Source organism: Chiloscyllium plagiosum, chromosome 11 (genome assembly GCF_004010195.1).
Source record: "Chiloscyllium plagiosum isolate BGI_BamShark_2017 chromosome 11, ASM401019v2, whole genome shotgun sequence".
Taxonomy (NCBI): domain Eukaryota; kingdom Metazoa; phylum Chordata; class Chondrichthyes; order Orectolobiformes; family Hemiscylliidae; genus Chiloscyllium; species Chiloscyllium plagiosum.
In genome coordinates, this window is record NC_057720.1 from 34029643 (window position 1) to 34044546 (window position 14904).

The following is a 14904-nucleotide window of genomic DNA, read 5'->3' on the forward strand; positions in this document are numbered from 1 at the left end:
GCCATACCCCCCCACCCCCATTTATCTCTCCACCCTGGAGGTTCCCTGCCTCTATTCCTGATGAAGGGCTTTTGCCCGAAACATCGATTTTTCCTGCTCCTAGGATGCTGCCTGACCTGCTGTGCTTTTCCAGCACCAGTCTGATCTAAACCCCCATGTTCTCGTTTCAGTTTATTGCACAAGCCCTGATCAACCTGAGTCATCTTCCATGAAATGGTGTGATCTGATGATGAGAGGGCAAAACTAATTCAGTTCACAGAACATGGCCTCTCTTGCCTTGATAGGATTTGACTTCTGAAACTGGTGTGAACTGCTCTACATCTGGAGTTTAGTGTATACATACTGATCACTGTTGAAAGCAGTTCAGAAAATGCTTACTCAAGTAATACCTTGGATGAGTTGATTGCTGAGGAGCCTTGACTGGGTGAATGTGGGAAGGATGATTCCACTTGTGAGAGAATCAAGAGCTAGGAGCCATGTTTAAAAATAAGGGAGCACCCATTTCAGAGACAAGAAAACATTTTTTTTTACCTCAGAGAGCTGTGAGTGTTTGGAATTCCCTTCCTTAAAAGGTAGTGGGTCCAGAAACTTTAAATAGCTTGAAGGCAGAGGGAAATAGATTCTTGATTGCCAAGAGGATGAATGATATACAGCAATATAGAGTTGACATCAAAATCAGATAAGGCATTCTTATTGAATGGTGGAGCAGGCTGAGGATAGAATGACCTATTCTTGTTCCTTGATCATATGGTCATAGCTGCTGATCAATCTGTGCAGAGACAGCAATATCATCAATATTCAGGGAGCCTTTCACCTGCGGGCCTATTCTGCTTTAGATTGTTACCTCCATTAACCTTGCATCCTTCATGAAGTTTGATAAAGTGCAAAAGTAAGATATAGGAGAGACGATAGCCTTGTCTGACTCTAGAATTGACTGAAAAGCTTTCTCATTCCCAATCATTAATTGAAAATGTGCTACTGATGTTTGTACCTATGTGTGGAGCAGTTAGGATCCAGCTATGAATTTCCCTCCACAAAGATTGAATTTTGACATGTCTAATATTGATTACGAGGGATTTGAGGTAGTTGTCTGTCATTCTTGACATATCTTATAATGAACCTTTTCGGATTGTTTTGGTAAGACTTAGGGTAGAATTTTGGCCAACAATCTACTGGAACATGTTTGAAAATAAAACAAGGGAACTGCATCCAAACCAGTGAAGAGTTGGCTAAGAACTATATTCCGTAAGAATTTTCTTGCTTTCAGTTGTTTAAAGTGAGACATGTCCAGTGTAACTACCTTACGTACAGTTATCTATTCAGATACTAAGAGCATCTGCATCTGTGAAGATTCTAAAGGTTTGGGAGGTAATGGGAATTTCTTGAAGTTGCTTGGCACAACTTATTGTAGGACTCCGCTCTTGATGAATTGCAACTATTTTTCTCAATAACGGAAGTATCTTATACTGTTCAGTATTGTGAGCAATAGTGTTATGGTGAAACCTAAATGATTATATTTCATCCCAGGCTATGGATAAAATCTTTAATCTCATTTTATCTGTCGATCTCCTCCCCAGACCTCTCAGATCATAGTCCCTCAATCCTGAACAGCCCACTTCTAATTCCTTCCTAACCTCCACAAACAGGATTGCCTGGGCAAACTCATTGTTTCTGCCTGCTCCTGTTCCACAGAACTCATCTCTTCATACTTCATATGAATTATTTTCTCCTCTTGTCCAGTCCCTTTCGACTTACATCTGCGAATCCTCTGATGCTCTACGTCAATTTCAGAATTTCAGTTCATGAGCTTTGGATGCTGCCTCTTTAGAATGGTCTCAGGGATCTCCATTTAGAGTCATAGAGGCATAGAGTTGTACAGCATGGAAACAGACCCTTCGGTCCAACTTTTCCATGCCAACCAGATATCCCAACCCATTCTAGTCCCACCTGCCAGCCCCTGGCCTATATCCCTCCAAACCCTTCCTATTCATATACCCATCCAAATGCCTTTTAAATGGCGCAATTGAACCAGCCTCCACCACTTCCTGTGGCAGCTCATTCCATACACGTACCATCTTCTGAGTGAAAAAGTTGCCTCCTAGATCTTTTTTATATCTTTTCCCTCTCACCCTAAACCTATGCTCTCTATTTCTGGACTACCCCACCCCACGGAAAAGACTTTGTCTATTTATCCTATCCATGCCCCTCATGATTTTGTAAACCTCTAAAAGGTCATCCCTCAGCCTCTGACACTCGAGGGAAACAGCCCTAGTCTATTCAACCTCTCCCTATAGCTCAAACCCTCCAACCCTGGCAACATCCTTGTAAATCTTTTCTGAACCCTTTCAAGTTTCACAACATCTTTCCAATAGGAAGGAGACCAGAATTGCATGCAATATTCTAACAGTGGCCTAACCAATGTCCCGTACAGCCACAATATGACCTCCCAACTCCTCTACTCAATACTCTGACCAATAAAGGAAAGCATACCAAACGCCTTCTTCACTATCCTATTTACCTGCGACTCCACTTTCCAGGAGCTATGAAGCTGCACTCCAAGGTTTAGATTAGATAACTTACAGTGTGGAAACAGGCCCTTCGACCCAACAAGTCCACATCGACCCGCTGAAGCACAACCCACCCAGACCCATTCCCCCATATTTACCCCGTCTCCTAACACTACAGGCAATTTAGCATGGCCAACTCACCTAACCTGCACATTTTTGGACTGTGGGAGGAAACTGGAGCACCCGGAGGAAACCCACGCAGACAAGGGGAGAATGTGCAAACTCCACACCTGAAGTGGGAATTGAACCCGGGTCTCTGGTGTTGTGAGGTAGCAGTGCTAACCACTGTGCCTCTTTATTCAGCAACACTCCCTAGGACCTTACCATTAAGTGTATAAGTACTGCTAAGATTTGCTTTCCCAAAATGCAGCACCTCACATTTATCTAAATTAAATTCCATCTGCCACTTCTCAGCCCATTGGCCCATCTGATCAAGATCCCATTGTAATCTGAGGTAACCTTCTTCACTCTCCACTACACCTCCAATTTTGGTGTCATCAGCAAACTTACTAACAATACCTTTTATGCTCACATCCAAATCATTTATATAAGTGATGAAAAATAGTGGATCCAGCATTAATCCTTGTGGCACTCCACTGGTCACAGGCATCTAGTCTGAAAAACAACCCTCCACCACCACCCTCTGTCATCCACCTTTGAGTCAGTTCTGTATCCAAATGTATTCCAAGACCTAACCTTGCTAATCAGTCTCTCATGGGGAACCTTGTCAAACACCTTACTGAAGTCCATATTGATCACATCTACCACTCTGCCCTCATCAATCCTCTTTGTTACTTCTTCAAACAAACTCAATCAAGTTTGTGTTTTTACAAATACATTAAGGACAATAGGGTAACTAGGGAGAGAATAGTGCCCCTCAAAGATCAGCAAGGCGATATTTGTGTGGAGCCGCAGGAGATGGGACAGATACTAAACGAGTATTTTACATCAGTATTTACTGTGGAAAAGGACATGGAAGATATAGAATGTAGAGATATAAATGGTGACATCTTGAAAAATCTCCATATTGCAGAGGAGGAAGTGCTGGATGTCTTGAAAAGCATAAAAGTGGATAAATCCCCAGGACATGATCAGGTGTACCTTGGAGCACTTTGGGAAGCTTGGGAAGTGTTTGCTGGGCCTCTTACTGAGATATTTGTATCATCGATAGTCACAGGTGAAGTGCCGGAAGACTGGAGGTTGGCTAATGTGGTGCCACTGTTTAAGAAGAGTGGTAAGGACAAGCCAGGGAACTATAGACCGGTGCGCCTGATGAAAAACGGCCTGAACTGCCCCATCCACCACTTTTCTGGCAGATGTTGTCCTCAATTTGAACAAAGTCATCTTTAACTCCTCTCACTTTCTTCAGGTCAAAGGTGTGTTCATAGATCCCACAAATGCCCAGTTATGCCTGTTTCTTTGTGGGGTGCATGGAATATTCCTTGTTCCAGTCCTACTCAGGACCCTCCCCACAACTCTTTCTCTGGTATATTAGTGACATCATTGGTGCTGCTTCCCTCTCTCATTCAGAATCACAAAAATTTATCAATTTTGCTTCCGATTCTTACTCTGTCCCCACCTTCATCTGGTACATATCTGACTCCTCCCTTCCCTTCCTCAAACTCTCTGTTTCCATTTCTGGGGATAGGCTAACCACTGGTACATACTATAAACACACTGACTCCCAGAGTTACCTGAACAAACATCTTCACATCCTGGTTCCTGTAAGAGCTCCATTCCATTCTCTCAGGTTTTCTGTCTCTATTGCATTTATTCCAGTGAAGCCATCTCCCCCAGGGTGCCTCAGAAATGTCCAGCTTTTTCCTCAACCAAAGATTCCTCACTACCATGATTGACAGGGCCCTTAGCCATGTTCGATCCATCTGCATAAGACATAGGAGGAGAAATTAGGTCATTCGACCCATCATGTCTGCCTCGCCATTCAATCAAGCTAGTAAGTTTCTCAACCCCATTCTCCTGCTTTCTCCCTGTAACCTTTGATCCCCTTGACAATCAAGAGCCTATCTATCTCTGTCTTAAATATACTCAATGACCTGGCCTGTACGGCCTTCTGTGGCAATTAATTCCATAGATTCACCACTCTCTGGCTGAAGAAGTTTCTCCTTATCTCTGTTCTAAAGGGTCTAAGGCTGTGCCGTCAGGTCCTCGTTTCTACTGAATGGAAGTATCTTCTAACGTCTACTCTGTCCAGACTATTCAGTATTCTCTAAGTTTTAATTAGAACACCCCTCCCCCCCACCCCCCCCGCCCCATTTAGGCTGTGCACTCGAGCCCGCTTGGTATTCTGTAAGTTTTAAGGTGAAGGGCTGACCCTTTGGAACCGAGATGAGAAGGAATTTCTTCAGTTAGAGGGTGGTGAATCTGTGGAACCCTGTCCTACAGAAGGCTGTGAAAGCGCAGTCATCTTTGAAGGCAGTGATAGATAGGTTCCTGATTAGTAAGAGTTATGGGGAGAAGACAAGAGAATGGGGTTGAGAAACAGATCATCAACATTTAAATGGCAGAGCAAACTTGATGGGCCAAATTGCCTAATTCTGCTCCTACATCTTATGGTCTGAAGAACATATGAGACAGGAACAAAAGTAGGCCACTCATCCCTTTGAGTCTGCTACACCATTCAGTAAAATTATGCCTGACACCAGCCCCGGCATGGTTCAGGTGGAGACCATCCCATTGATCCAGATCTCACCTTCCCCATTGCCAGTGCCCCATGAATCAGAACCCACTTCTCACACGCCACTCTTTAAGCCATACCTTCATGCCCCGATCTGCTTTGCCCTGTGCCAGTTTGCATGTGGCTCAGATCCAGAAATGGTGACCTTTGGTGTTGTGCTTCTTGATTGGTACTGGGTGAATAAGCAGCTGTTTGTCCAGGTTAGGGAACAATATATTAGCATTTTATAGACTGAATATAGAGTCACTATTCATTCTGTGAACATTACATGACTTCTGCTGCCTACCCTCTGCATGACAAAATAAAAATGAGCATTGTTTTAAGTTAATGAATTGCTTTGGTAACGCCTGTCCATTTTATCCAGGATGCCAGAGCAATGCTAATGATAGAAGTGAAAAGTAAGGCTATATACCGCATATGAACAAATTCTATTCCAGCTTCCTTGACTTTACAGCAACCACTGCACATTACTGAATTGCAGTTCGCAATATCATTGTCGTTACTCTCTGGTGTGAGCGTACCAGCAGGTGGATGTCATGTGCCAGCTGTATTGCTTCACAAAATTCTATCCATCATCTGTACTGTTCCTCTTCTTTCAGAATGCTAAATGACACATAGAATGTTTTATTACCACAAGGGGCTAATGAGGCACACACTCTAACAGCATGTAAAATAGAACTGAGTAATTATTTCAATGAAAAGACAAATTTATATGGGTAATAGGAGTCAACAAGATAGCTCCAGTTGAAGAATTGGAATCCATTCAAGAGCAATCTGTCATATCACCTCTTCCTATATTATAATTTCTACAATGTGATGAACCATGCTGCATTGGCCTTCACTGTTTCATTTGGTGGAAACCTCAGAAATTGTTGAATGAAAGGGAAACATAATGGGGAGGACATTTTTTTTTCAGGTGTACTTACTGCTTTATATTTACATGGGGCATGTTAGTTGCCAATTGCTAATTTTGCAGATAATTAACTCCTTAAATAAATTACAGGTTAGAACTTCCCATGTTCAAAAGAATACGATTACACTATTGTGATGCAATGAGATATTTATTGTGCATTTTGCCACAGGGTGATGGACTTAGATTTATAGAACAACTCAGAAGGTGGTGGTGAGGGTCAATGTGGGAAAGATAGAAAATAGGACATAGAAAATGAATCGAATTCTAGGCACCACATATTTTAGACATGCCATGGTTTTTGAGTGAATAACTTATATGTGAACAGTCTGAAACACAAGGCATCTTTCCCAGTTTTGACAAGAGAAGGAGTTGGATGGAGTTAGACAGTAAGCTGTCCTCTGCTCATTGAGGACCTGGAGATCTTAACTCCTGCTGCATCAGCACCTTAACTCTCAATCTGTATATTCCCCTCAACAACCAGTTCCTAATTGAACATGACAGCTGATCATTGGATAGCATTGAGATATCAAGCTGTAGTTGTTCATCACATAGGACCAAAGGAACAATCACTGGCATATGGTTGAGTGATTGGGATGGAGTTCCAAAGGGTCTTGTGGCTTTTTCCAGCAAGTAGTGGCATTAAAATTGTTTAAAATTAGAATCTGTTGCATATAAGCCCATATCTTGACAGAAAATTATAAAGAGTCCTTTGCACCTCTCCACTGAATTCTATGAACATCTGTTATTTTACATAATATATATATAGATGATGTTTCTGCCTTAGTTTTGCATTTGTCTTCATCCAATTTTAAATCAAAGGAACGAAAACACTGACAAGCACTAATGCATAAAGAAAATCTTGAATGCACAACATTTATGAAGGAATGTCTGCAGGGTGCATTTGAATACAAGCTAGGTATCTTATTTTGTGCTTAAATTGCAGAACTGCTTCCTAACAGAGTTCACTAAAATGGACTATCACTCTCTTTGATGTTAAAAATGGCCTGTTTATTTTGATGCAGTCAGCATACCAGTGATGCAATCAGTAGATCAAATAGGTTGCCTGATTGTGGAATCCAGTTCACCAGCAATCTACCTAAATCTGAATAGTGTGACAATGCTGTAGCTTTAAGAGGTTATTTTGTCCTGATTGTTTTGAAGAAAGCTTGTAAGGCAGAGGTGATGTGCAGTTTCCCAAAGCCACTAGAGTAAACAGATTGTGAGGTCTTGTTTTTTTTTTGAAGTTGGGACAATAGAAGCAGAGCTGAAAATGTGTTGCTGGAAAAGCGCAGCAGGTCAGGCAGCATCCAAGGAACAGGAGAATCGACGTTTCGGGCATAAGCCCTTCTTCAGGAACGTCGATTCTCCTGTTCCTTGGATGCTGCCTGACCTCCTGCGCTTTTCCAGCAACACATTTTCAGCTCTGATCTCCAGCATCTGCAGTCCTCACTTTCTCCTCGAACAATAGAAGCAGCCTGGATAGGTCTGGCCAGCTGTCAAAGACCAGGATTTCGAGGAGTTTTTCTTACATTCATCTTTAAGCAGTTGCTATTGTGGGTTTGAAGAAGTGGAAGCTATTTCTCTATCTCTCGAGTATAGCCAAATTATTTTCCTCCTCAGCTCCTAGATTGCATCTGAGACAAAATGTGTTTTTCTGAATTTGCCTTTTTGCCAAGGGAAGTGTTTATGGGATGTTACTATACTGGAACAGTTAATTAGTAATAGTTACAGTATATTATTTAGTTAAGTTTTCCAATTGAGTTAAGTTATTGTAAGTTCTTTCTTTAGTTGCAATTTAATTATAGTGTTTAAATAAATTGTGTTTTGCTTAACATCGAGTATTTTGATCAATCAAATTGCATCTAGTACACAGCATGTTACATTTGCTTTTAAAATAAGAAAGGTTTAGGGTCTAGGCTACTTTTTAACATATTTTGAGGGGCTCTGGTCTGGTTCATAATAGCCACATCTGAATTATTCTGAACAGTTGTTGTGACATGAAGGGGCCATCCAGTCCTGGAGAATCCTTTAATATCTCAAAGTTCCTCATACTAAGTAAGAGCTAAAGAAGCAAGAAGGGAGATAATACACATGTAGGGAGGGATAAATACACAATTGGAGAACTTCCAGGAAGAATTTGAAATCAGAGCAGGCAAGAGGCAGAGAGCATTGGCTGTGGTTCAGGAGAATGGAAATTATGTGTCGTGACTGAACATGCAGCCAGCAAAAATAGAACAGTGAGAGTTTAACCCAAAATGTCACCTGTTAATGGAGGAGCAGAGGTGTGTGGAAACACAAAGCTGCAGGAGATCACTGAGGCAGTATGAGATGAGACAGTTAAGGAGTTTATATCAGAGTCTATAAATTTACAGTCAGTTTAGTGGGAGACAGGATATTTTGATAGAATTGGAGTTGGACTGGATAGGACAATATTCAGAAAACGAAGTGCTTTCTCGTGGATGAAAGAAATTTTGCAATGGTAAAATAATTGTATACCCCTTATCCCTATAGGTATTGGACAATGAGATTTTTTTAATATAATAGGATAAAACTCATATCACTAAAACTAACTTCTTGGAATTCTAAATCCATATCACAAGGTGTGCGTGGTGTAATACATAAAGGGTGATATTCAAGTCAGAATGCTTCAAAAGATGCATCCATGATTTCTGTACAGATGAGAAAGTAACAGAAATCTCAAATGAAAGAAACGTGTTTGAAGTTATATATTCTCCATTTGTCATACATACATTTCCTTTCTATGAGATTGCACAAATCACCACTCTCAGGAACTTTGATGTGCCTTATCTCTAGTTTTCCTGCAATTCCAACATGTCTTGAACCTCTCTGTGCTTCTACATCCTATCACTGTCCCCTCTCTCTGCCTCTAACAACCATCACTGCACTCTCTCTCTGCCTCCAACATCTTGTCACTGCCCTCTCTGCCTCCAATATTGTATCAATCCCTCTCTCTTTACATCCAACATTCTAGATCTGTCCCCTCTTTGCTCTCTCTCTCAGCATCTCATCACTGTCATTCTCAGCCTGATGAGGTATGCAGAGCTTCTGGAAATGATAATAAGGAACTATCCAAGGATTTGAAATACAGTGCAAGTAACTATAAGTATTGCCTGTAATTATAACTACTATCTGAATCTTGAGATTAGAATCTTGTTTTAAAATACACCAGTTCATCAGTTATTTTCTATACATAAATTTCTATACATAAATTGGTGATAGTTGAAATTTGCTCAGGTTTGAACACACAATGGCAGCTGGAGTGAATGCACTAAAGAATTAATGATTTTGGTTCTTGTTGCTGTAAATTATTGAATCAGCAAGTTATTTCTGCAGTATACATTAATATTTTAAATTATTTTTGAGAAACTCTCTGCTGGCTTTTGAATGACATTTTTAAAAATCTGTCGTTATTCTTCAGAATAACACTGAAAGGTATGAAAGTGTCCCGACCAGACTCCAAGATTGGAAAATACCGAATGATAAAGCATGAACGAGATAAGCACAACGAGCCCAACCCCCAGAGGTAGGTGTGACACACAGATTTGTGCCTGTTGACGTGAAGACTCAATGATTGGCGCAGTTAGTGTGATGGTGTCATATATTCTGGTCTGCCAGTGCCTGTGGAGAAGGTAGAAGGAGGGGATGATGGGGGGCTGTGAGTAGTGCTAAAGCCTGCTACAGGATTGGAACCTGTCATTGTTCTTCAGAATGAGGACAGCCTGCTTCCCTACAGGCAAAACAGAAGCCAGAATGTGAAGAACACATCTTTCCTTGGGTCACAAACCTATACACCTACACACTACGTTGGAATTTAAAATTAACAGTGGGGAAGGAGAGCAGTTTGCCAGACCTTTCAACTGAAGATTAGAGCACGCATAGGGTAGCGCTGTTGGAGGAGAGAGAATAATTTAAATATGCGTTATGTAGAAATGATTTGCATTTTGCATGAACGATCTAACCAGACCTGAGTTAATGCAATACACTAGAAAAAACTCATCGAATTCCTTAAAAAAACACTCCTCTGCATTTTATAACTTTCTGAAAATATTTAGGAGGATTTTTCTCCATTTGCGGTAAGGCTGTGAATCTGTGCATAAGGAAACCTTGGTCCCAATTTTAAACCAGTGTGGCTATTGACTGTGTTGGATTTAACTATTAGAACCCAGAGACAGGGATGTAGTATCTGTATTAATGGGAGGGCTTGTGGCACACTCGATAGGATACCTGCCTCTGAGTCAGAGACTCCCGCTTCGAGTCCCACACCAGAATCTTATCACCAAGGATGATGTATTCATAATTTGTTGAGTATGGTGCTGGGAAAGCACAGCTAGTCAGGCAGCATCCGAGGAGCAGGAGAGTCAACGTCTTGAGCAGAAGCTCTTCACCAGGAATGAGGGGGTGGTCCAAGGGGGCTGAGAGATTTATGGGCACTCGAAACATTGACTCGCCTGCTCCTCAGATGTTGCTTGATTGGCTGTGCTTTTCCAGCACCATACTCTTCGACTCTGATCTCCAGCATCTGCAGTCCTCACTTTCTTCGTGTTCATAATTTAGCCAAATAGTTTGATTAGCAACCTGCAATTTCTGCCAAAACACACTGAAGGCAGGCAGCAAGTGCAGGAGAGATTCCTGGTCAGCTATGTTAAGGAAAGAAAATTGGAGCCTCTGCTATCACCACCCAAAAGATCCACACTATAAATGGAATGTAAAACTGCATGTTTCAAATGCAACTCAGGCACCAAGTGATATGTAACACAAAACCAGTGCTAAAAAAATCTAAATACTTGACTCCTGTACATCACTGCAATGTCATTGTTCAAGGGGGTCAGAAAGTAACATAACACTGGTCTTTTCTCATGGTAGAGCACAATCCTTTGCAACATTATTGGGAGGCATATCCCCTAAATCTCAAGGAAATCAGCAATGGGTAGTGTTAGAAAATAAATAACTACCTTAGTGTTAGAAAATAAATAATTACCTTCAACAGTTTCACTGTGGTATCATCTTCTTCATAGACTTCAAATGCTAAAAATCAGGCCACTGGCAAAACCTGTATATGGTCTCATTCTGTGACCATAGTTGGGTTTGTGATTCAAACTGTGTTGTCTGAAATTGACAGGACAATATCCATGCAGTACATTGATGAACTATTCTGATATTCTAACATTAATTCTAATCTTTACAGAACAAAAGCTCTAAAAGTTATTGGAACCACCGTCATTTTGTTACCTCTAGAGAAAGTCAAAAAGACAAACCAAGTACGGTGTTCCTTTAACCGAGTAGAGGTCTCTCGGTAACCAGAGAGGCTAATGAGATTAGAAGCCATTGCTTGAAATTAGTATAAAGTAATGAGATGTTGAGATGAGCAGAGCTGATGTTTTTCTTTCAAGTTTACATTGATGCATTCTGCTGTGCCAGTAATGTCACTACTTGGTATATGGGAAATGGTATACTGAGGGCATTACAAGAACTTGACATTATTATATGGCAAATCTATCCTTAATGTAATATTGTGTCTCGGTCTGGCTTTTAGGGATATTATCAGGAAGCTAATGGATAGCAGCATCGAGTAATTCAAAATAATGAGCTAATCTTGTTTGTCGGTTCCATTCAGATAATTACAGATTTTGAGCTTATAGAATTACGATTCCTTTTTAGTTGATGAGTCTGGTTAATAGCACAACTATTGTGTGGAAAAAAATGAAAGCACGTGTGTCTGAATAGCATCACCTGTTCGCTGATGATTGCAAAGTATTCAGTGCCATTCACCTCTCCTGAGAAAATGAAACAGTCTATGCCAGTATACTGCAAAACCTGGGCAACATTCAGGTTTGGATTTATGAATAATATTCATGCACTGCAAGCGTCAGGCGATGACTATCTCCCACGAGCGACAGGCGTGAGATTGAGAGCACAGGGAGACCCGACTGACAGTGGTGGTGGGGGGGAGATGTAAAACAGCAGATCTAAATGGGTCTGGAATGTGCTGCCTGGAAGTGTGTTGGAGAGGCATTCAAGAGAGCGTTAGATGAATATTTAAGTAGAAACAACATGCAAGAGTGTGGGGAAAAGTCAGGAGAATGTCAGTAAACTAGGATGCTCATTTCGAGAGCTATTATAAATGTGACCAGCCAAATGATGCATTTCAGTGGTTGAAGCAAAAGTAGATTCAATGATAATGAATAGTTTAAACAGGGCACTGATTACATTGCAAAAAAAGGAATGCAAGGTTTGTTTTCTTTGAGCATGAATGGGCACCTGAAATCTGTTGTTTTCAATTCCATTACAGAGGAACTTAATTTGTCTCAATGCTTAGATGTACAGTTAATATCTCCAGATTTCCCAGCCCAAGCTCAGGATTCTGAAGATTGAGAAACTTTGGGAGTCACTGCAGAGTAATAGCAAGATAGATGTCAAGTCACTGATTTATTCAGTGCTCCTAGTTTTATGTTTCAGTGGCTTTAAAATTCCAGGCAAGTGTTGACCCCACAGGCAATAACAGTACAGGATTATTCCAAAATAGAAGTGGAGGTGGGAGGAAGCCCTTAAATAGTCATTAAGGCCAGGTTAGTTTTCCTATTTTTAGCTGTTTAATTATCTCAGCATTGCCCTGCCCATTCTGGGGGGCTAAAACTATACCTGTGTAAATCAATGAAGATTTGTGGTTTGTTTGCTTTTAAAGCACCTTTTTGAATTATAAAAAGAATCAGACTTGCACTACCTGTGACTTTTCATACTTATTCAAGGATTTTCATCTTCCCGAGAGGCTGGTGTATCTTTCAGCTATAACTCAACAGCATCACCAACTGTTATATCTTGGTAAAGAGTCAGTAGTTCATATCTACTTGAATAAGGCTGGAAATTCCTGTTAGCCTAAAAGTAACTACTGACTTCAATTTTTCTTTTCGGATTTGGAAGGCTGAACAAAAGCACATTATTGTGATCACTGTTCTATCCCCTATATCGTATTATTACACCATTCATACTCCTTCCCTGTTTAGGTCAAATGCTGAATAGAAAATATAATAGCAGGATTGGGAAGAGTAATTGGAATAAGCAACAATGTAGCATTAGTGAGAATGAGAGCTAAGTGAGTCGAGATTGAAAGAGGCATAATTGAGTTTTTGGACCTTCATGAAAATGCAACAAGAGTAGTGGACACGGTTATGTAATTTTAAGTATTTTGGAGGCCAGAATACAGTGCAAATGTTCAGGTAGTGTTTGCTTCTTGTTCATGAATTTGATGAGAGAGGGACAACATACAACAATGATGGACTACCGTCATTATGTCAAGAGAGGAACCTGCTAGTGGAGCCATTTCCCAAAGCATTGCTATTTAACTACGAGGTTTAATGACCGAATGCTCATTTTGACTATGTTGTTCTGCTTCATTTACCACTTCAAGGGGTGGAGAAGTGAGAAATTAAAATAGAGAGCAAAAGTAGTTTGAAAACTGAGGTGGCCACACCGAAAGATGACAAAGAGGATGAGAGAAAAGTAGGTGCGTATTTTAAAAAGACTCAGATAATTAACCCAGGATAGCGGAACCTCTTGGAGGGTCTTGGGTGTGTGTAGTATTACTGCCAAATAAATGTGCCAAATAAATAACATGGCAATTGTGACCTGTTTGATGACTCAAACATTTTTTGGATTTCATCCCCTGCTCCAGGATCTGAGCACATACCACACGCCCACACTGGCACTCTAATGAAAGAAAAGTGCATTGAGACATGATGTTCAATTAACATCCTTTGTTTCAATGCTTGTAATGTTACAGTGTCACTGTTGAAAGATGGCTAAATGTTCTCTAGTTATCCAACTAATGCCTTACCTTTGACCAATACCACAAGTTAAACAGATGAACCGATCATTCCCTCTTTGGCGTTGCTGGGATCCTGTATGCAGAATGGATGATGTTTGTTTCTAGTTCTAATGCCAATGATAGTGTATTTTCTATCACGGGGCAGCATGGTGGCTCAGTGGTTAGCACTGCTGCCTCATAGCACCAGGGTCCCAGGTTCAATTCCAGCCTCGGGTGACTGTCTGTGTGGAGTTTGCACATTCTCCCCATGTCTGCGTGGGTTTCCTCCGGTTGCTCCGGTTTCCTCCCACAGTCCAAAGATGTGCAGGTCAGGTGAATTGGCCATGCTAAGTTGCCCATAGTGTTCGGGGCATTAGTCTGAGGGAAATGGGTCTGGGTGGGTTACTCTTCAGAGGGTCGGTGTGGACTGGTTGGGCCGAAGGGCCTGTTTCCACACTGTAGGGAATCTAATCTAATCTAATCTTAAATTTCACATTTCATTCATCCTCTTCCATTGTATTGAGCATTATATCAAGACTGATTCATGCCTGCCATTCTGTCCTCCCTGTTTGTTGTGCATGGCACCAGTTCAGTATGAACCATTGTGAACCTAGTCTATCTCCATTTAATGTAAATCCACATCTACAGCTGCCAAATGCAATTTCATTGACTTTTTAAACTTTGCCTCTGACCTTATCGGGCATTCATCCTTCCAATGTAATAGCTCATACTTCATGAGGAATATATGATTTTAATTTAGGAAAAACATAGAACCTTTAGTTTTCTTTAATGGGAAGTAATGTATTCAGTGTTCAGCAATTAGCACGTGTAGAATTTCTATGGTTATTTATAATTGAAGAATGTGACCAATTTAATGAAGTCAGTTTCTTGGAGGTGTCATTGTGCT

At 40.9% G+C, this 14904-nt stretch overlaps 1 protein-coding gene across 5 annotated transcripts in view; it reads left to right on the forward strand.

Moving 5' to 3' along the window:
• Positions 1 to 14904, forward strand: part of b4galt2 (UDP-Gal:betaGlcNAc beta 1,4- galactosyltransferase, polypeptide 2) — a 489610-nt gene that overhangs the window by 462851 nt on the left and 11855 nt on the right. For all 5 annotated transcript variants that reach the window (XM_043699067.1, XM_043699063.1, XM_043699066.1 and 2 more), the window contains one exon: positions 9615 to 9719. In XM_043699067.1, coding sequence (XP_043555002.1) covers positions 9615 to 9719 — 105 coding nt within the window. The remainder of the gene's footprint in view (positions 1 to 9614; positions 9720 to 14904) is intronic.